This window comes from Mauremys reevesii, linkage group 10, assembly GCF_016161935.1.
Source record: "Mauremys reevesii isolate NIE-2019 linkage group 10, ASM1616193v1, whole genome shotgun sequence".
Lineage (NCBI taxonomy): Eukaryota > Metazoa > Chordata > Testudines > Geoemydidae > Mauremys > Mauremys reevesii.
In genome coordinates, this window is record NC_052632.1 from 70,207,383 (window position 1) to 70,230,078 (window position 22,696).

General features: G+C 43.4%; 2 protein-coding genes across 6 annotated transcripts in view; one reads left to right on the forward strand and one right to left on the reverse strand.

Annotated features, from left to right (window-relative positions):
* Window positions 1–16,998, reverse strand: part of USP42 (ubiquitin specific peptidase 42) — a 40,082-nt gene extending 23,084 nt beyond the window's left edge. For 2 of the 3 annotated variants that reach the window (XR_005585902.1, XM_039493454.1), the window contains exons 1-10: window positions 16,670–16,998; window positions 11,365–11,611; window positions 8,769–8,969; window positions 8,247–8,357; window positions 7,939–8,041; window positions 7,713–7,780; window positions 7,303–7,373; window positions 6,316–6,398; window positions 3,213–3,324; window positions 2,277–2,417 (exon numbers count right to left, since the gene is read on the reverse strand). Coding sequence is in view for 1 of the 3 variants with exons in the window: in XM_039493454.1 (XP_039349388.1) it covers window positions 2,277–2,417; window positions 3,213–3,324; window positions 6,316–6,398; window positions 7,303–7,373; window positions 7,713–7,780; window positions 7,939–8,041; window positions 8,247–8,357; window positions 8,769–8,969; window positions 11,365–11,602 (1,128 nt within the window). In the remaining 2 variants the exon portion in view is untranslated. Of the gene's footprint in view, window positions 1–2,276; window positions 2,418–3,212; window positions 3,325–6,315; window positions 6,399–7,302; window positions 7,374–7,712; window positions 7,781–7,938; window positions 8,042–8,246; window positions 8,358–8,768; window positions 8,970–11,364; window positions 11,612–15,798; window positions 15,944–16,669 lie in introns of those variants that run through there. The other variant, XR_005585903.1, reaches the window with a different exon arrangement.
* EIF2AK1 (eukaryotic translation initiation factor 2 alpha kinase 1) overlaps window positions 16,047–22,696 on the forward strand; it is a 46,327-nt gene continuing 39,677 nt past the window's right edge. The window contains exons 1-2 of one of the 3 annotated variants that reach the window (XM_039493459.1): window positions 16,051–16,167; window positions 21,798–21,900. The gene's annotated coding sequence lies outside the window, so the exon portion shown is untranslated. Of the gene's footprint in view, window positions 16,168–21,797; window positions 21,901–22,696 lie in introns of all 3 variants that reach the window. The other 2 variants (XM_039493460.1, XM_039493458.1) reach the window with 2 other exon arrangements.

Below are 22,696 nucleotides of genomic sequence, written 5' to 3' on the forward strand. Positions count from 1 at the left end.
CGTCATCTGCCTTAGCAAATCTTAGGCTGTACCCTGTTCAGTTTTTGTAAAGTTTCTTACATGCCCCTCTATATTTCCCCAAATCAAGCACATCTGTTGCCTGACTTATTTGGGTGAAGCCCATTCTTCTGCTCCATACTTAATCTATAAGGCCATTACACTATGTGCACGCTGAGACTTCAGGCTTACCTCCCTGGGGAAGCCATAAGATTCATACAGAGACCTCAAGGACCATGCGTCCACACGCTGCCCAGATTGGCCAACCTCGGCAATAAAGCCAATTAATGAGCTAAGCTATTGGCTTCAGCTTTGATACCTACCTGAGTCAGGGCATTAGCCTGGTATCCTCTAAGTCCATAAATCCATCCACTCAGAGCTGAAGAGCCCCAGCTTCCGTGGTGCTGTCCAGTTAGTTTTGCAAGGAAAATTGCTCAGATGGAACGCTATTATAAACAAAAGCTACTAAAGAAGAGTCCACCTTTAAAGCATCAGACATGGCTGTATGCAAAGATGTACTGGGATAAAACTTTTCCTGAAAAGGCAGAGCCCTTATTGCCAATCAAACTTCTCCCAATTGTTCTATATCATAGTAACGATCAAGCCATGTATAGAAAAGGGAAAAAAAAAGTCATCTCTTACCCATGGTCTATCCCCACCCAGTGGTTTGACAGAGGTAGATGGAGTGGTGTTCAGTTTAAGAGTCATCATCATGCACTCAGAATTCAATTGGCAGCTTGTGTTTGGGTAATACTCCAAAAAAGGGCACTCCAACTCAGGAATGTCAGGTAACACTTTACCCCCCCTGCAGAACCAGAGCTTAAACCAGGGATCATCAATTTTTTTTTTTGTTAAGGTCCATATTTCTTGGTCAAGATCCAGACTCCAGAGAAAATTTTAAAACAACAACAACAAGTAAATAAAAAGATTTCTGGGTCTGTTTAAAAAAAAAGTGTCTGGCGGTCCGCATTTGGCTTATGGTCCGCCTATTGACTACCCCTGGCTTAAAACTAATCCTGACGAAAGATTCTGACGAAAAGAAGAAAATCCCTCTCCATCTGAGGGGCCACAAGGACTGGGGGGACCCACAGAGACATAATTATACAAGGGTAGATGAGACTCCAGGAAAGAGGAAAGGGAGAAGGAAGGAGATACCCAACTATATCACAACATTCCCAGGATCCCCCAAATCCATCCTGGCAGCATTTCATATTTTATTTTCTTTCTGCTAATTCAGAAAAGGAATCAGGATTAGATGCAGAGAATTCCGATTACTCTGTACCCTAGCCCTGCTTTCTCTCTCATTCATCCTGTTATAATTTCTACTTAGCTTTGTCTGATTTTAATGAAGGGCATTAAGATGGTCCCTGCTAGATGCTTCTGAAGTCCCATGGTGAGAGGACCACCAGTAATTATTTACTATTTGTTAAGCACACAGACTGTGCTCTATAAGACACAAAGGAAGCCACCATCCCTGTTCCAGTGAGTTTACTATCTAAATTGGGATAGACACAAACACAGGCAGAGGATCTTGCTAACTTAGAAAATCCTCTTTAAACAACAGGAAAATCCATCAAGAGTGTCCACAGAATTTTGCAGACAAGCATTTGCGGGCCTCTGAAAAACCTCCAACAGGAAAATCACAGGAGAGGGAACCTCGTAAACTTGCTAGTATAATTGATAATCCACACTTGCACAATACAGAACAGGCCTTGTTAATTAAATGAAGGAAGAATTTCATCTCCAACCAGGATTGAGGTGAAAGGTTTCTAACAGGACAGGCCATCTGCAACAAAGAATGTTTCTAGATAGGCAGGACTTCCTGGGATGATCCAGCTGATAGAGAGAAGTGTCCTGGTAGTGCTAAAGACTACACAGAAAACCAAGAAGGGTTCAGGAGGACATTCCAGTAGCACTAGCATGATCGAGATAGCTTTAAAAAGAACACAGAGTGGAGAAGACTCACTGGTTTTGGTTAATGGAAATATCTGGGTCGTGCGAAGACTCCCCTGGGAGAATTCCCATCCAAAAAGGAATAAAGGACTTTCTTTAGGAGGGTGACAAAAAACATATGCAAGATTCTGCATCCTTATATGGATGGGAACCTACCAAGACAGATCATCCAAACAGCCTGCCTTCAAGAACAGCTCCCTTCCTCAGAGTATAGGCTGTACTGGTGAAGAGAGGAATGAAAAATTAATGTCCCCAATGCTTATTTTAGAAAGGTTGTGGGGTTTTTTGAAATCTGTTTATTAAAAGAAAAAGATGTTTATCTTTACCTTTATATAGCAGTAGTAGTGTCCTGCATGACAGCTGAAACCAGTATGCACCAGGACTGCATATAGAACATAAATGATTGGTTCTCCATTTGGTTGAGACATATATGGTCGAACATCCAGATACTCAGGATATTTCACTTCCTAAATAGAGATAGAAGAGAAGGCTCAAATTTTGCTGAAATATTTCATGAACTATTATAAAAAGTTTGAAAAAAAGACTTCAGATGCTGAGGTAGAAAACATTTCTAAAATATACATACACAAAATGGATCAAAAGCATACATATAAAACAAAAGTGAGGATTCAGTTTCATTTGGAAAATGACAGGTTGAAAAATGTCCAACACTGAATAGCAAAACCGTCTGCTACAAAGGCAGCTCTCAAAGGGCAGAGGAGGATGTTTATTGTTGGTTTCATGTTTATTGTTAAAATGGAACTCTGCTATTACCAGACGAGCGAAGGAGAAGATTACGTTATTGGGTTTATTTTTCTACCTAACAGCTGGCATTTACAATCTAGAGTTGCTGTGTGTATGCATTAATTGGCTTTGTAGGGTCACTTGGTATTAGAAAATCTAAATCAGGAGTCGGCAACCTTTCAGAAGTGGTGTGCCGAGTCTTCATTTATTCACTCTAATTTAAGGTTTCGTGTGCCAGTAATACATTTTAATGTTTAATGTTTAAAGTCTCTTTCTGTAAGTCTATAATATATAACTAAACTATTGTTGTATGTAAAGTATAAGGTTTTTAAAATGTTTAAGAAGCTTAATTTAAAATTAAACTAAAATGCAGAGGCCCCTGGACTGGTGGCCAGGACCTGGGCAGTGAGAGTGCCACTGAAAATTAGCTTGCGTGCCGCTTTTGGCACCTGTGCCATAGGTTGCCTACCCCTGATCTAAATGTTAAAAAGATGCCGTTGTAACATCATTTTATGTACCTTGGTAATTTTTCCACCACTAAAATTTGCAAACCGTTTCAGAGACAATGTAAGAACATTAGAAGACCGATGTATTGTAAACCTCTTTGAAGCAGGAACCATCTTCTTACACCTTAAAAGCAAACACAGACAATTGGTTAACCTTATGTGGATTTTTAAGCATTTATATCATGTTTTCCATGGCTCAGACACTTGTCTACATTATCTAAGTATTTCTTTACATGCGATGTTTTTGCTTTTCAGAAGTTCATATACAACATTTCAGCATAGCTAGTACAAGAGACAGCAGAAGACATGAAGACAGTTCTCTAGGACAAATAGAATACAGGCTCTAGAAACTTATCTTTTGACATCCAAACTAATATTTGAACACATCTGTAGATCTCTGATGTCAACAAAAAAATCAAGCTTGCCAGCAACTCTCACAATGCAGCAAGCAGCAGCCTTCTCACTGCAGCATTCGAGGTCTTTGGAAATAGCTTAGGAAAACATAAGAAGGCGCAGCACTTCTAATATTACAAAAAGTGAAATCAAACTTCAGGCTACCTCCTTTCAGCTTTCTACCAGAGTGCAGAAAACCAAAAGTATAACTGAAAGAAGGGAACATCAGCTTCAATCTGGGGCTGGGAAGAGCACATATGAATTTCCAAAATGGATTTAATCTATCTTCAGTAAAAACAGGCAAACAATTGTCCTACACTATGAGAATTGTTGACAATCAAGACTGTGACCACTACCTTCCTGTACTGAGACTACCTCGAGAGGAAGGAGAGTGAAGCATCTGATTTCCTTTGAAAAATGACTCCTAAACAGCCTGATGTAAATGTGATGGATCATTACTCATCAATGACAGGATCTGCAGGATTAACCAGTGGGATCCAGCTTCTACCACAAAGGAAGGGAAAATAGTAATATGACTTGGCAGCAAACAAGGGGTCGGGAATTAGAGAAAAGGCTATCTTTCTAGATTTATGCCCCAAAATACTCAACTGGAGAAGGGAATTCCTACCCATGAAGAGCATTTACTGACTAGAATGTCAAGAAAGTTTTGTATATAATTCTGTGAAACTTAGGTTAGATACTCAAACAAACTGTAGTTTGTGGGCTTTAAAATTAGTATAAACCTACCCAGCACAACCTGAGAAGATATCTGAGTTTCCTCATAGGAGTTAAGTAGAAGAAAGAGTTCCCAGAAATGGAAAAATCCCTGTAGGTCAGCAGTGTGCTTTTAAAAAAAAAATGTTTTTAAACCCCATTGAGAAGAGGGAAGCTTGTGGCCTCAAGTTTGACCAGACTATAGACCCCGGCAGATTATACATATGGAGGACCACACAACACAGAAATGGGATACTCAAGCCCATGGTTGTTAGATATGCTTCCCATCTGTGATCTTTACACCATCAGAATTCATTTTGTGTTTGTAGTCTGCAGATCCTAGTGAACAAGGAAAAACCTGGATTTGAACCTTTTTACTTCATCTACTGGATACCTCATTTTAGCATAAGAAAAGAGACACTAAGTGCATTTGGAGGAAAATGTTGGGTAAGGATCCGATTTTGCCACAGAGGTCAAGGATTCTGTAACGTTAATGGACCGCTGTGACTTCAGACCCTACCACAGCAGCGAAGCCAGTTGCCCCGGGAGAGGGAGGGGGAGAGCAGGGGGACCAGAGCAACCACCAGCTTTGAGCCCCCAACTGTTAGTCATCCCCACGGGAGTATTTTTAGTAAAAGTCTGGGACAGGTTGTGGGCTTCCATGAATTTTAGTTTATTGTCTGTGACTTTTACTAAAAACACCTACGACAAAATCTTGACCTTACTAATTAGCCATTAATATTCTACCTCTAGTGGCAGAACATGGGCTTAGTTACATTAATAATTTAGAGATGAGGCAAGAACATTAGAAGACAAAGTTTAGTAAATCTTTTTGCTTAGCTGCACTGAGTAAAAATTATGACCTGTTTTGCTACTACAGTAAAAGCTGTTTTATCTGGCACTTCACCAACCGGAAACTCTATAAACTGGCATTTCTGATCTTCATTGAAATGCTGGTTTACAATCCGGTTGGCGTGGGGCTGGCAGAGGGTAGGGGCGCAGGAGTGGGGTATGGAGTGTAGGCTCTGGGAGGGAGTTTGAGTGCAAGAGGCGGCTTGGGGAGCGGCAACCTGCCCAGGCTTTGTCTGCTCCTAGGCGGAGGTGGCTCTGTGTGCTGCCCCCCCCCCACACACACACACACCAGTGCCAGCTGCACAGCACCCATTGTCTAGGAGCAGCCGAGACAGGTCGCCGCTTGCAGGGAGCCGCCCGAGGTGAGTGCCCCCCGGGTCCAGCACCCCTCTCCTTCTCCTGCACCCCAATCTGCTGCCCCGAGCCCCCCCCGCACCCAAACTCCCTCCCAGAGCCCGCACTCCACACCCCCTCCCATGCCCCAATCCCCAGCCCCGCCCCCCTCTTGCACCCAAACTCCCTCCCTCTTAGTTAACTGGCATTTTTCAGTTACCAGCACCCCCCATTTCCCACAACATGCTGGATAAAACAACTTTTACTGTATATTGTCTTTGTACCTCTGTGTTCTTATCCAAATGTTTTAAGCATGCAATCTATTTTTAAGATGCAAGAAGGAAGTTTGATCAATTTATTTATCTTTCTATGTTATCTAGGACATGCTGTGTGTTCAGTGATAGCAGATTAGGTTTAGGATGGTTTATTTAACATAGCAGTAATTTATAGTCAACTTTTTTCACTTTTAAAATGGTGTGATTCAGTAACATGAGCAAAGTACTGTGTATAGACAATAATAGTATATAAACACTTCAGTGAGCCAAAATGAGTGCATCTCTTGGCAAATACCTCCCCACACCAAACCCTCCCAGAAGAATAACTAGGGAACTGGCCTTCTCAAAACAAAAACAAACACAAAAAAAAGATTTTCCAAGTTTTATATGTTTTGTATTATACTTGCTTGGGTACAACAAATGAGATTTTACCTTACACTGGGTTTCTGAATTAAGCAAAACATCAACAACTTTTTTTAAATGACATGCAATAATCAATCGATAGAACCAAGCATCTAGTATTAAGATGTCATTAATATTCATCTTACTTGCTACATTTATAGGCATTTTCACCATCCAGTTGTTCAGGCTTCACAAACTGTTCCAGAGCTTTGTTTACACTCTGAGCTGTCTAAAACAGTAAGATAACAGTGCAATGCATTAGAACATAACATATTAAATGCCATACTAGGTCAGACCAATGGTCCATCTAGCCCAGTATCCTGCTTTCCGACAGTGACCAATACCAGGTGCTTCAGAGAGAATGAATATAACAGGCAACTATCGAGTGATCCATTCCCTGTTGTCTACTTCCAGCTTCTGGCAGTCAGAGGCTAGCGACACCAGAGCATGAGGTTACATCCATGATCATCTTGGCTAATAGCCAACTCATGGAGGATAAGTCCATCAGTATCAGAAACATCATAAGAACACACCACATGCTCACTTCAGCTTACAGTAGTATGAACTAACATGATTTTAATGGAAATCCACTGCAGACTACTGAATTTGTGAAGGTGGGGTGGGGTGGGGAAGAGACACGGACTGCAGAATATATTATATTACATCACAAAATGTATTCTGTTGACTGACAAATATAGATGAGGTTTAATTATTTATAATATTTCATAGTACAGTAGTAATGGGTCTGTGGTACATACTGTAAAAGGAGTACACTAGTAATTGATCTGTGGTACATATATTGTAAAAGTAATAATGTATTCACAATATGGACCCTCAGTTATAACATTCTGCAATTAAATCTTTGTTGAACTGGGAAGTATGAGATAGCATTGCCATGCCTGTGGATTCAAGACTTCAGAATGATGTTCTATTTTAATACTTGTCCAGATTAAGTAAGCCATACACAGCCAATTTATATTGATAAGAGAAAGTACAATATAAGTCACATCCATCACAGAACTATGTGGGTAGAATCAACTTAAATTCTGCATTTTAAATTTTCAAAAGCTATGCAATTAATTAAGGGGGTTTCTTTTTAAAACGTATTCAGCCAGAGTAACAAAATAATTTACCTTTATCTCCAGTGTAATATCAAGGTACGGATCGAAGGTATCTGAGACTCCTTTGCAGTTCATACACTTTACTGAAATCAAAATATAAATACTTAACACAATAAAGCATAGTCAGTCTATTGCCTAAGGTATTAACACACATTACCATAATTAGCATTTAAGTCAGGATAGTCAACAGGCAGACTGCCGGCCAAATCCGGACTGCTAGATGCTTTTGAACAGACCCTGAAATCTTTGTATTTAATTATTATCATAATTGTTTTTTTTTATTATTTTCTCTGGAGTCTGGACCTTGACCAAGAAATTAACAAGACAAAAAAAAAACAACTGACTAACCCTGGTTTCAGTCATATAATACAGTCATAAGGCCCAAACCATTCCTAAAAAAAATTTTTTTTTAAGAGAAGTACCTCTTGATCTTAAGTACCCTCCAAATATTTGATAGATGAATGTGGTAGCCTGGGTATGTCTGTCCAATCTGAAAATAAATTATGCAGTGATTAGAAGATTAAAGTCAATTAATTTTTTTCTATGAACGTTTCCTCTTTTGAAAACCCAGAACATGTATTGTTCTATTTATAGGGAAACAGGAATAGGAATGACAGCATATTCAAATACTATTTTGTTGACACTTACTTGTTGCTTCCATTCAAACATGCTTTCTGCATAGCATCAACAGTGTAGCGTAGAAATTCATGTGCATCTTCCTGATTTCCAAACCGGAAATGTTTTGCTATCCCTAACAAATAAATATAAATGTTACATTGTATGTCTCACATGTGAAAATGGATGAAAAGAAAGGGTTTTTTAAACTTTCCTTCATAAAGTTATTAAAAAACCCTAAGTTGTATAAACTACAATTAAAATCAGACAAATAAACAAGCCAATAAAATATCTAAACACAAAAATGGCATTTTACAAATTGATTATTTGAAATTACTTACGTCTAAGATCATTGATGACAGCCATAGGTTTGATGACATTGCCAGAGTTAGAGAGCGCCTGGTTAATGTGAGCTTGCATCGTACACATCATGCAGAATCCTTGTTCATGGCCTGAGGAGTGAAGCAAATTAATAAAATATTTATCTACGGAAGACCTCAAAAAATCTTGGTTATAGGAACAATCTTCACAAAAATTATTATTTCTAAGCAGCGGACAATTAAGAACAGGTGGAAAACCTATAACGATAGGTTAAAAAATGGAAACTAAAAAGGGTTCAGTTCAGAGAAATAGGTAAAGTTAGGAAAGAGTTAGACACAAAATGAAATAATTTAGGATAAAGTAAACATCTGAAATGCAAAACCAAAAAAATCAATCTTATGTTGCATCCCTTGCCCGCTCCCACTTTTGTCTGCATATAGCCTATTTAGAGTATAAGCTCTTCATAGTAGGGACCTGTCATCTTATACGTACATCAAGTGTGTAATGTTTTGGGATGCGATATATTTTTTAAAAGTACTCACATGTTTTGGAGTGTTCATGAGAAAGCATGTAGTTGGCAAGAGGGGGTGTATAAGTCAAACACTGCAGAGCAGAGTTGAGGAAACATGTATTGCCAAGATTTTGGAGTCCAGCTCCAACTCTATGCGTTTGCTGCCATTTCAAACAAATCTTCTCTGCTGGAAAAAGAACCTTCTGTGGCGGAGCAATGCCATCACTAATAGCTGCCAAAAAAAAAAATACCAACACATTTTAAAGATATTAAATCGTTTAATGTAAAAATCATGCTAACGTAATATTACCTTATGCATGAGCATCTAGAAGAACTTTAACAGAACTAATAATAATCTACATTCTAGTAGTTACTTGATGAGTAACGTATTAAAGACTGCCTCAGTACCACAAAGCAAGTTCTCAAGTCAACTCAAGCTCAGTAAAAAGATAAGGTTTTGTATGCCAATTGGAAAAAATTAAGACAGTAGAATGCACTAATGCGGGACAATACAACAAAGACTAATTATTGCCCAGATTTCAGTAACCTAACTAAGCAAGTCCTTTTCTATCTAGCTTCCTCAATCTGACTCTCAATTCAAATTAATCTTTTTTTCCTTATTGTAAATTACAAAGGAAAATTTATAATTATTAAATCATAAAAAATGTAAGTATGACCGGATACCAAAGTAAGCAAGTAACAGGCACAATAAGTAACCCTTGATGATAGAATCATAGAGTCATAGAAGTGTGGGACTGGAAGGGACCTTGAAAGGTCATCTAGTCCAGTGTTTTTCAAAGTTTGGGTCACGACTCAGTACTGGGTCACAGCATGTAAGGCACTGGGTCATCTTGCTCAGTAAACAGGGACTCTAGTTGCTCTGGTTAGCACCGCCAACGGGGACGTTAAAAGTCCCGTTGGTGGTGCTGCCCAGCTAAGGCAGGCTAGTGCCTACCTGTTCCAACACCGCACTGCACCCCAGAAGCGGCCAGCAGCTGGTCCAGCTTCTAGACGGGGGGCCATGGGGCACCGCGCACCGCCCCCATCCTGTGCACTGGCTCCGGACTCCAAGTGACCGGTTCCCGGCCAAGGGGAGCTGGGGGGCAGTGCCTGTGGGCGAGAGCTGCTTGCACGCCTCCGCCTAGGAGCTGGACCTGCTGCTGGCCGCTTCCGGGGCGCAGTGAGGTCTGTGGTGCCAGGACAGGTGGGAAGCCTGCCTCTCCACCCCAGTTGCGCCGCTGACCGGGAGCTGCCAGAGGTAAGCCTGTGCCCCAATCCCCTGCCCAGCCCTAAGCCCCGCCCAGAGCCCCTTCCTGCACCCCAAACCCCTCATCCCCAGCCCCATCCCAGAGCCTGCACCCCCAGCCCAGAGCCCGGACCCCCTCCTGCACCCCAACCCCCTGCCCCAGCCCAGAGCCCCCTCCCACACCCTGAACCCCTCATTCCCGGACCCACCCTGCAGCCCTGACCCTCCACACCCCCATCCTCTGCCCCAGCCCAAAGCCCCCTCCCACACCCCAAACCCCTCATCCCCAGCTCCGTTGGGTCGCAGGCATCAACAATTTTCTTCAACTGGGTCACCAGAAAAAAGGTTTGAAAACCACTGATCTAGTCCAGTTCCCTGCACTCAAAGTAGGACTATGTAATAACTAGACCAGGGGTTCTCAAACTGTGGGTTAGGACTCCAAAGTGGGTCACGACTCTGTTGTAATGGGGTCACCAAGGCTGGCTTAAGACTTGCTGGGGCCCACGGCCAAAGCTGAAGCCCGAGCCCCACAGCCCAGGGCCGAAGCCAAGCCTGAGGGCATCAGCACTGGGTGGCAGGGCTCAGATTACAGGCCCCCTGCCAAGGGCGGTGGAGCTCAGGCTTTGGCCCCTGTCTCCCCACCTGGGGCAGTAGGTCTCAGGCAGGCTCAGGATTCGGTCCCGCCTCTGGGGTCATGTAGTAATGTTTGTTGTCAAAAGGAGGTTGCGGTACAATCAAGTCCAAGAACCCCTAAACTAGACCATTCCTGACAGTGTCTGTCTAACTTGTTCTTAAAAACCTCCAATGAGAGATTCCACAGCCACTCTAGGCAATTTGTTCCGGTGCTTAACTACCCTGACAGGAAGTTTTTCCTATACCTCACTGGCTGCAATTTAAGTCCATTGTTTCTTGTCCTATCCTCAGAGTTTAACAAGAACAATTTTTCACCTTCCTTCTGTGATGTGAATATTGACACCAAGTATTTTAGGAGGAATGTTATATTTCAGAGAACTCTAAATAATATAGGCCACGAAAAGCAACACTGATAAAAACACATCCTTCTCTACAGAAATAAACACTTGAGTAAATAAGTATACTATAAGTAATGGAGAAACACCGCCTCTGCCCCCAAAATGTTTGTTATATTGCTTGTAAACATGTTCAAATTAAGTTCACAACATTGCCCATTTGAGCTCTCTCACATGGTTCACAAGATTAGAATCTGCTGCTGCAGTCCTTAATCATAATAGTCCCATTTTATATCAATAGAATTACCCCAATGAGTAAGAACTGCAAGATGAGGACAGCAGACCCTACTAAATGGCAGCTGGTTTTATTTTTTCATAATTTGCATGGGGGGACGGGGACAGGAGATACTTACATTGATCTTTCTGAGCTGAAGGCTTGGATTTATCAGGTACAGATGAACTAGAATAAACTGCAGCACCAGGTACTGGTCCCAAAGTGATCTTGTGCTTTGGAACTTCCAAAGATGATACAGCACCCCAACTTGCAGAGGCTGAGTCCATGTCTCCAGTAGAGGGTACCACGGAGCTACAAGGCTGCTTCTGACAAGCTGCAGGATTTGAAGACTCAGATACTCTGTCAACTATGGTCATTGTTCATCTCTGTAACAGAGTTGAAAGTTCTGTTTAATATGACAACTAATATTATATGAAAAAGCACTCCACAAGGAAGAGAATGGTAACCGTTACACTTTCCCCTTAATGAAACCAATTATCTTTGCCAATGAGACAAATAATTTAGAGGACTAAGTCTTTCATGTGAATGTTTGAAAAAAATGCACCAAGACAAACTAAACAAAGTTTTCCAGCTGAATTAGACCACTACCACTTTTGTCTTTCATGAGTTTTTTTTCCAGTAACCAGAATTGTGAAAACCCTTGTGAAAATACCGCTTAGGTAAACTTTGCATTCAGCTTTGACTGCAACAGTATTTTTCCCACAAAAGTGTAAACTGGTCAACCATTTTTGCATTTGATGACATTAAAATTTTGTAAAACAATTGAAGAGGAAATACTGTACAAAGGCTGAGAGAGACCAAAAAAAATATAATTGTTTTAGATGTCTTTTGCCAGGCTCTAGCATAAAGAGCATTTTAAAACATGAAATTTTAATCCCTAAAGAAGAGTAAGAGTTTTGGTATAGCCAATATTGACTCAAAGAGACAGAGCCAATGTGTTTTTATTAAAATGTTTCTGTCGTATGTATATAAATGAACCTGTGATTAGCTAAGTTACCTGCACAATCAAAACACTCAGTCACCACTCCGATCTCTCCTTTCCAAATGATGATTTACGATCTATATATCTAGTGGTATCTTGTGCCGTTTTATATTTAGCATAACGAACTTGCATACAAACAAAAGGTACTTAAAAACTATACTAAGTTTTATTTAGTGGTGAAGTGTCCAAGTAGTTATATCTTGAGCTTGGTTCCTTTTATTCAAGATGGCAAAATCCAGAAGCACTACAGAAACAATATGCTCAAGCCCGGACACTGGGAAAAGAAATGACTTTATTTGTCAGTCTGCTGCAGAACTGCTGATGGGCTCCAGAAGAAGCTATGTCTTACCCACTTAACATTTATGAGAACCACACAGCACAAGGACTTTGAGAGTGGGACATACCCCAGAGGAATTCCCTCTGGGGGTGAGGTAGGGGAAGAAAGAGATTTATATACGTATTTCTTCCAGGATTTTTTATGACGTTCAAAGAAATATTTGCTTGGACATAATTTTGGTAACAAATAAAATTAAAATTGCATCAATTTAACATATCACAGTTACAACTATTATTGAAAGATCAGACCAAAAGGCAGATCTTTTTCCAGTTTGCTTACTTTGCGCATTTGACAGTAGTTTGTGCTAATTTTTCTGTAGAACAGAAGATTCCTATTTAAAAATTAAGGAAATGTGACAAGCCACAAATTGTCAGGGAAACTCACGTGCAGGAGTACTAACTAGAAAAGGAATATTTTAAAAACTGACTAGATTTTGCAATGTTGTCTCTTTAAATGTGTTATTGAGCATGTACAGTAAATATGTTACCACTTTCTATCACAAGTTTTATAGCAAGATTGTACATTATCTTATTTCAACATAAAGGATCTGATCCTGCAGCTTTTACTCACACAAGCAGCCCCATTAGCTTAACATAAGTAAGGGTGGCAGTATTTTTGTTCTTGTGACGTCAATGAGATGGTATGTCTTAAACAGCTTTAAGATATGTGATGGAAGTGTTGTTTCATTAAAGTGAGGAGGTTAAATAAAGCAAACTAAGTTAACAGAGAGTGTCCACAAAACCACAAATTCTGAGTAAAAGTCCTAATTAAATTATAGGGCTCATTCTACATTAAGATTACCAAGTATGCTTGGTAATATACCAGAATTATAGAGAAAAACAATTTCAAATAGGTTCAAATTTTAATTACATGGGGGGTGGGGGTGGGCTCTGAATGCTAGTGGATTCACACAACATTTAGACATTTCTATCCACCATTATTAAGAAGAAAATGCATAAAACTGAAATGAAAGAATTCTAAGTAGACTTTATGGAATCATTTTATTGAGAAGTGGAGCCATCCTGATACTAAAAGATGACTCACATTGTGTATCAGGGCTTGCATCTGTAACTTTGTGATTTGAGAAAATCTCATCTGAGACACAGTGAGCCAGGGATCTTACATTGAGGTCCCTGGCTCACTGTGTCTCAGATGAGATTCTCTCAAATCACCAAGTTGCAGATGCAAGCCCTGATACACAATGTGCAAGTGCCATCCCCTTAAAAGTCAGTTTTTCATGTTCTCAGTCAAAAGAAAAGATGCTTCAATAATATTCATCAATACACTGGGGGGGAATTAAGAGTGAAAGGAAATGAAAAAGAAAAGAATACCACCAAATAAAAACTGAATATTTTAAACAAAATAAGAACACTATTGTCAAGACTTCTTATTTTTAAGCTTTTTTGAAAATTAATGATTGACAAATGCTTTGAAATTTCCAGGAAAAAAGTACTACAGATGTGCCAAGTACTATTACTACTAATAATAAATTAAATCCATCCCTTGTTCCGAATGTCTAACTTCTACTGTCCAAATTAAAAGAGTTATCTCAGGATAACTTCTTAGGTCAATGAACTGAACAGCACAGGACTACAAATATTTATATTATCTCCTGCACACATATCTACAATTTTTTCTATCCCTGAAACCACTCGCTATTGTAAATTTATTTCCTTATACAAGCAATGGCTTATAATATCTGCCCCAATATAGGATTAAGATAGTAACAACAGATGTAATTACGTGCCACTAGAAGCAGCATGGAGCTTTGCATCACTGTTAAGATCATGTCAGCAGTTCCATTAGAAACCACTATCAGTTTAACCTGACTGTAAACATTGGTCTGGCTGCATACTTGACACAAATCACAGCACTCAGGAACGATTACTTATATACAGTATACACATATATAAAATACATAAAACTAATATTTACAAAACTCTATTTGGCCCTGTTTAAAATAATGCAACATAGGAAGTGTTTTAACTTCAGATATTTAAATTATATAGCCTACCACACAAGAACCTTTTTCTAATTTAGACTGCACTCTTAAAAAATTCAAACATAAAATGGTAATGACTGAAAATTGGTATGTACCACACCTTTTCATGATTTTTAATATACATGTGTTAACATTGTGGAACCACATACGACTGATGTACAAAAAAGAGCTTTACATTACAGCCATCTAACAACTGGGGAAAGAAAGTTGCATTCTAGTCTCAGCCTCATTTTAAAAGTCAGGATTTTTTTTAAACAGTAAATAAAGAAATGTAAGGAAGAAGCAACAAACCATCAAAGCTAAGAAATACAAAATTAAGGCTATCATTCCATCCCTAAATGGAAGCCAATTATGTGTCGCAACCTTAGAGTTACTTCAAAGAAACATTTTCTATGTCTTATAAAGCACGCAGATACCTCACTTGAAAGCATTATGGTCTCACAGCATCACCTGTATGAAGGCTGTGCAAGTTAAACAATGGGAAATCTGAAAAAAGGTACAAATTTAAGTCTTTCTCCACCTTGTACAACTTGCTTCAAACAGATCCAAAATGACTCAGTTTGTACCACCATTCTGACTTCAGTTCTCATCTGAACACACTTTTTCCCTTACAATTTCTCTCCCCCGACTAACACCTTATGCTTTCATTACTGGCCTGAATACTTTCATTTATTCACACCATAGACTTAAAACATCAGGGTTTTGGGTCATTTTACATCCATTGTCCTACTGTGTAAAAAGTATTTGGGGAGGACAGAATGTGCATGAAGGATGCAGCCCAAAGTACTTTCCCAATTACACATAGAACATAAAGCACCAGTGTAATGAAGCCACCTCTAGAGGTAGAGGATGGCAGCCAGCTGGCACACTAGACATTGCAGTAAAATATTTCGGAAAGAAAACATAGCTACAATTCTCTCTCCTCCTCCTCCTCCCCACTCCCCCCAATATACAATCCCAGTATCAGTAATATATTCCTAATATCAAACATATTAGCTACAGCCTCCCTGGGGGATGCCTATACTCTGCAGCAGCTGGGGAAATGGATTGGGTGATTTAATGGGCCTTTTCCAACTCTATTGCCCATCATGATCCTATTGTGCTGGCGCCATGAAATCATCCACACCAAACCCTGAACACTGCAGTCCAGATGTCATCTGTGTCTGAGAGTCAAATGGGGGAAAATTCCTCCCCCCCATTCTCCAAATTCAGTAGCAGCCACAGGGCCTACTTTGAGGGAGGGGTGGCAACGGGGTGGCACAAGCTCTGGGCCTAGTAACAGCAGATGGACCAAATACCGAGCACCGGCTTCAGTTTGTTCCTCTCCCCCACACGTTAGGGCCTGAAACCCAGACACTGAGCGAGGGAAGGAGGAGAAGCGTCTGTAAAGGAATCACCCGTTTGAGAGACAGTGTCCATGGCAACCAAGCGGGGCGGTAACAGTACAAGAGAAGCGCCCCCCCTCCCCCGGGGAAGAATGGGGGGGGGGTTCGTGAGAGAATCCTCCCATCGCTAAGATGGGGAGCCGGGGGTAACGCCAGAAGCGGGGGAGCCGGTACCACGAGACCCCCCCACCCCCACCCGTGAGGGGGAGCAGCAGGTAACAAGGCCGGGCGGGAGGAGGGAGCCCCACGCTGGACTTGGCGGAGGATGGGGCGGTTACCCGAATCCCCCACCCCCCTGTGGCAGGGACGATGACCCCCGCCCTCGGGCGCGTCCCTCATTACTAGGGAAGCGGGGGCGGGGAACTGGGCGCGCGAGCCGAAGGAGCGCGGCGAGCAGCGGGACACCCGGCTCCCGACGAGAAAGGGGAGTAGCCGCCCGCCAGGGCAGGTCTCCCCGGGCCTGGCGGCGGCGAAGGAGCTGAATCCCGCCGCGCTCCTGGGGGCAGCGCCCTGCCCAGGGGTCCCTCCCCCCTATACTGCCCGCACGGAGGGGGGGGAAGGGGCCGGGTCCCGCTGCTCCGGGGGTGGGATGGGCCGGGCCCCCGCCAGCCGCGGCCCCTCCCCCGGCCCATTGATTTGTAGGGAGAGGGCAGCATGCGGCACTGCCGGGCTCCGCAAGGCCCCGGCGCGGCCCGTCTCCCTCCTCAGCCCCGTTACCTAGCTCGGCCCCGCTCGGCTCGGCGCTGCCGGGTCCCCTTCTCCGCAGCGCCCGCCTCAACCCGGCCGCTCCGCTCCGCTCCGCCTCCTGTTCCAGCCCGTCGGGGAACAATGACGTCCCTCCGCCGGCCTCCTGCATCCGGGGCCCGGCGCCGGCCGGGGAGTGGGGGGGGGAGAACTCCTCCGGGTCACATAGGGACCAGCACCGCCCCTGCGCTTCCAGCGAGAACCGCCAGGGGGTGCTGCAGCGACCCTGCGCAGGCCCTGTCCTCAAAGGGCAGGGAGTAGGGAGCGCAAAGGGCCGGAGCTTCAGGGAGCCGCAAACGCCAATTAAGGGAGCGTTACCAAAGTACAAAGGCAACATTGGGCCGCAAACACGCCACTAGGGACCGTCGCCAAGCTGTATGGTCATCATGGAGCCGTAAATGCCTGTTAACAGGCCATGATTAAACTACGAGAACTGTGTGAGCCGCAGGGAACCACAAACATGTGCAAAGGAAAAAAGCTATTGCCAACCCCAACCAGACAAAAGTGAGTCCAATATGCCTTGAAAATAACGATTAACTATGAGATTTTAAAAGAAATCACATCTTTTCACATCTGTGTTCAGTTTTTTAAGCCTTTGAAGTGATCCATCTATTCCCAATTTACACTGTATCATTTCAGGTTTATAATTCAGCCTTAAATACACATACATACATGCAGGGCTCCCTGCTGGCGACTTGGATGAGGATTCCACTTAGTTTTTCCTAAACGCTGAACTGGGAAGCTACCATTCTATCCTTCTTCTGTATATCTGTCCTGCCTTCCTCCCAGTTAACCTCACATTTTGCCTCCATTCAGGGCTCAGACTAGATATAACAGCCTCTTTTTCATGCTGCTATCTTGTACTCCAAAATCTAAGCTTTTATTTTCTTTTAAAAGGAAGTTTCAAGTGCTTACAGTTGATGCCATACGCTCAGGTCACATTTTTTAAGCTAACTGAACCTGAGAAAATAGCTCTGAGATGTGTGAACTGCACCATTTATTTCAAAGGGTTCTAACACAGATGCTCAAGTAAAATTGTTTACATGTCAACATTGTCAAAATACATTTAAATGTCAACTATTTCACTGCTCATCAAAGCATGTAAGAAAAGAGAGGGAGGATCATATTAGGAATATCTACAATCCACAATTAATTACCTTTTTGACACAAAAATGAGTGAGCTCCATCTTCCCCAAAAGAGTAGCCAACGCCAATAAACTAGTTAGTTTATTTAACTTTGTAGTGTAGACCAAGCCTTAGCAGACCCCATCAGGGTATCTGATGCTTAAGGCTGTGAGTCTTCCACGGAGGTCATGGAAGTCACAGATTCCATGACTTTCCGAGACCTCTGTGACTTCTGCAGCGGCTGATCCCAGGACAGCCAGAGCAGCTGGAGCGGCCCCATGGGCAGCCGCACCGGCTGCTGCTCAGGCGGCCCCAGGCAGTTGGTCCCAGATATTGCCCTGGAGCAGCGATCCGGGAGCAGCAGTGGCACCCTGGGATGTGCCCCCTGCCCCCCAGCAGCAGTGGTGGAGCCCCAGGCCTCCCCCCACGTGGAGTAGCAGGGCCCTAGGCCGTGGCCACCCGCCCAGAGCAGAAGCAGAGGTGGACGGGCCCTGGGCCACCCCCACACAGAGCAGCAGCGGTGGCAGGGCCCAGGCCACTGCCCCCTGCCCAGAGCAGCAGGAGCAGTGGGGGGACCCCAGACTACACTCCCCCCAGCGGCATGGGGCCCTGGACTAGGGTATTTTTAGTAAAAGTCATAGACAGATTACCAGCCCGTGACTTTTTGGTTATTGCCCATGACCTGTCCATGACTTTTACTAAAAATACCCATAACTAAATTGTAGCCTTACTGGTGCTCCATAAGAGCAGGTCAAGTTCAGAAAGCCCAGTGGAGCACAGAAGCTTCAGAAGCCAGCCTAGGCAGAGCTCATTGGCGTATTTGGCTGCTATTCAGGCTGTGTCTACACTATGGAGAGACTATGTTGGCATAACCATGTCCGCATAGCTCACTAATGTAGCTGCAGTATACACCACCAAGGCGTTTTTTTGTAGAAACACTGCCTCCATAAATGGCATTAGGTATGTCAGCAGAAGCCCCTTCTATCAGCATAGCTGTGTCTATGCTGGGGGTTTTGTTGGGTTAGCTAGGTCAGTCAGGGGTATGTATTTTTTCACACCCCTGACAAATGTATCCATGCCGATATAACTGAGGACCAAGCCTCAGTTCTTTAGGCTGAGCCCAAGGAACACAGAGACCATGCATCTTGATAGTTTGAATATATACGCTTAACTACTGTGAATGCAGGCAGAGAGCACCAATAGCTTTTTTTTTTTTTTCAGATTTGACTGTTTCATGCTCCCGCGCAATCTCCTATTCCTCACCTGCACTTCATGTTCACTTGCCCCTATATTTTTCCTTCCTTTCTACCTTCTACAGTCTCCTTTCTACCTTCTTCACATTCCCCTGCATGCTCCTCAGACTCTCTCCTGCTCCCCACATTCCCTTATGCCCCCTGAGTCTCCCTCCTCCTCCTCGCATACCCTTGCCCCCTCACAGTTTCCTGTCAAGTTTCCTAACCTTTGTTGATGGCATCCTGGCTTCAATCCCATTGAAAACAATGAGAGATGTCAGCTACTGAAGAGAATGGGTCTCTGAGTTTAGCATACTTACAGATGCACTGAACAAAATGGGGCATAGTTCTCATTCTCACACACACACACACACATACAAAGCAGATAATGGGGTTCTGAGGGGTTCACAAAGCGTGGAGAATGGGGCTTAAACTAGGGTGGATCATGCTGGGTGTAAAACTACATATTTTTTGTTTGTTTGAGAATATAGTATTCTCAGCTTTCATTCTTCAGTCTCTAGTCTTTGTGTAACCAATGCAGTGACATATGTATTAATTTGCAGAGAGCCTGAAACAATAGCTCAGAGGCAGTGAGGAGAACTGTCCTGTTCCTCTTTATGGGTACATCTACACTGTGGCTGGGATCTGTAATTCCCAGCTTGGTTAGACATACACAGGGTAGTTCTACTTGAGCTAGAATGCTAAAAATAGCAGTGTGGCTGCAGTGGCTTGGGGCACTGCTATTTTTAGCTCACTAGCTCAAGAAGCAGACCTAGCATGTGTACGTCTACCTGACCTGGAATTACACCTCTGAGCTAAAGTGTAGACATGCCTATAGGGTTTTAATTCAAATTAATTACAATAATTTAAATATCAATGTTAACTGTTTGTTAACCAGAACCTGTAGGAAAAGAGCAAGAGATCATTATAAAGATCTGCACAGCCTTTTGTGAGTGACAGCTTGCTGACTGGGCAGTTAAAAGTCCAGCTGGCAGCGCAGCGAGGGCTGGTAGGCTTCCTGCCCAGCTCCATGCAGCTCCTGGGAAGCAGCCAGCATGTTCATCTCCTAGGCAGAGGGGCAGCCATGAGGGCGCCGCGCACTGCCCCTGCTCCGAGCGCCAGCTCTGCAGCTCCCATTGGCCGGGAAATGTGGCCAATGGGAGCTGGGGGGGGCAGTGCCTGCAGTGCTGGGGGGGGGCATGCCTCAACCTAGGAGCCTGAGGGACATGTCGTCACTTCCTGGGAGCCGCCTGAGGTCAGCTCTGCCAGAGCCTGGACTCCGAACCCTGTCCCGTGCCCCAACCTTCACCCCAGCTCAGAACCCCCGCCCGCACCCAAACTCCCTCCCAGAGCCCGCACCGCACACCCCTTCCCACATCCCAACTCCCTGCCCCAGCCCAGAGCCCCCTCCCACACTGTGAACCCCTCATTTCTGGCCCCACCCCAGAGCCCACACCCCCAGCACAGAGCCTGTACCACCTCCCACACCCCAACCCCATCCCAGCCCAAAGCCCCCTCCCACACTCTGAACCCCTCGGCCCCAGCCCAGAGCCCCCTCCTACATCCCAAACCCCTCAGCCCCAGCCCTACCCCAGAGCCCGCACCCCTAGCCTGAGCCCTCATCGCCTCCCACACCTCTGCCCCAGCCCAGAGCCTCCTCCCACACTTCGAACCCCTCAGACTCAGCCCTGAGCCCCCTCTTGCACACCAAATCCCTCATCCCCAGCCGCACCCCAGAGCCCACACCCCTGAGAAATTCACACCCCTGAGAAATGTAGTTAAGTCGACCTAAGTCCCAGCAGGGCTGCCCAGAGGATTCAGGGGGCCAGGGGAAAAGCCGGGGAGCTGCGGCGCTTTTACTCACCCGGTGGCAGTCCGGGTCTTTGGCGGCATTTCGGCAGTGAGTGGCCCTTCAGTCACTTCACGTCTTCAGCAGCACTGAAGGACCCTCCGCTGCCAAAATGCCGCCAAAGACCTGGACCACCGCCAGGCCAGGGCTTGCGGGGCCTGGGGCAAATTGCCCCCCCTCCCCCCCCCCCCCCCCGGGCGGCCCTGAGTCCCAGCATAGATGGTGCTAATCGATGGAAGAATTTTTCCATTGACCTAGTTACTGCCTCTTGGAGGGTGGATTGGTTGGTTGGCAGTCACTGCTGAGTGACATAGCATACATCTTTGTTCTTTTGAGAGCCAAGTAAATGGCTTCCACAGTACTTTCATCCTCCCAACTTTGTGGAAACTGGAATTCAATCTGGACCCATTGAATGGCAGTTAGAAATGTTTTTTACTTGGCAAGCTGCAACAGGAGGTTGTGAAGAGCAGTTTGTTGTATGTCCATACAGCTATGGTAATTTCACAATGCTACAGCTTTACAAAGTAATATGATCCATTTTAAAGGCCTACTAGTTGTTGATTTGGTCATTTCAATTTGTTACAGCAAAGTATTGATTTTAGAAGTCTGACAGTAATATTATCCTTGATTAAAACTCCACAGAATATTGCAACATATCAACAATAATTATTACTAAAAATTAGCAGTATTCTCTGAAGATAATTTAAACGGAGGAGCATTCTTCAAAGATATTTGTTCACATTGCGGAGGTAGAGCCTGTTTAAGTATCTCTCTATTGTCCAGCTACACCGAAGTCTCCAGTTGTATACAAAACAACAGGCTTTTAATGTACAAGCATTTATTTTACAAAACTAACTTACAGCAATGACATCTGTCTGTTACTATCTTCTTACAGCAATATAACAATAGACATGAAGGAAGAAGCTCTTCCATTTGAAGAGAATTCCCGAATTCAGTGAAGTGAGTGGAGGGATGGTGCAGAAAATCATATGTTCTTAGTAAGGATTGTCTTTTTAGCTGTAAATGTTATTTTAGAGTTTTGAAATATTCATAAAATATTTCAGCAGGCAGCTTCCAAAATTTGAATGCACCAGTACATTGAGACATACACATCTGATGGCTAGCATGGATAAATGGGATCCTGCTGATGCTACTCTGCAGATGGTCCCAAAACCTATGACCTCTAGATGGAAACCTTACAGTTCAAACAGCTAATGGCTGTTTTGATCTGTGCAATGACAGCTCTTGGCTGACAGAAGAATTCAGATTTTTTAAACTGCAGCATTTTCAAAGACTTACAATATCACAGAGCAGGCACACTGAAGGATGAAGGTTTCTGACAGGGCACAGTAAGCTCCCTTGGGAAGACCAAAAAAAAAAAAAAATCTGTTGAGTGTGAACATTAAAGTGAACCAGAGTACCCATTGTGAACCTGTATAATGTTCCATGAAAAGTCACAAGCCATTAGTTCTAATGTTCAATTACAGGGTCCTGCAAAAGTGTTCTAATTAGTCACTTTCTCAATTTGCTATCTGTTGATTTCTCAAGTTGAATAGTCCCCAGAGAAAATGGTGGTCCCATTAGCTGCTTGTGTAGCTTGATACAGATGGCTGATGAGGACTACATAAGGTTCCTGCTCCTCTCTGATTTCTAAAAACACAAATCACTAGCCACTTTTTTTAATTAAAGAAAACACCCTAAGAAATACATAGTTAAACTATCAGGCAGTTTAGGTTAAATTTAGGTTTTATAAACGTTTTTGGGAAAGTATTATTTATTAATATTTATTATTTG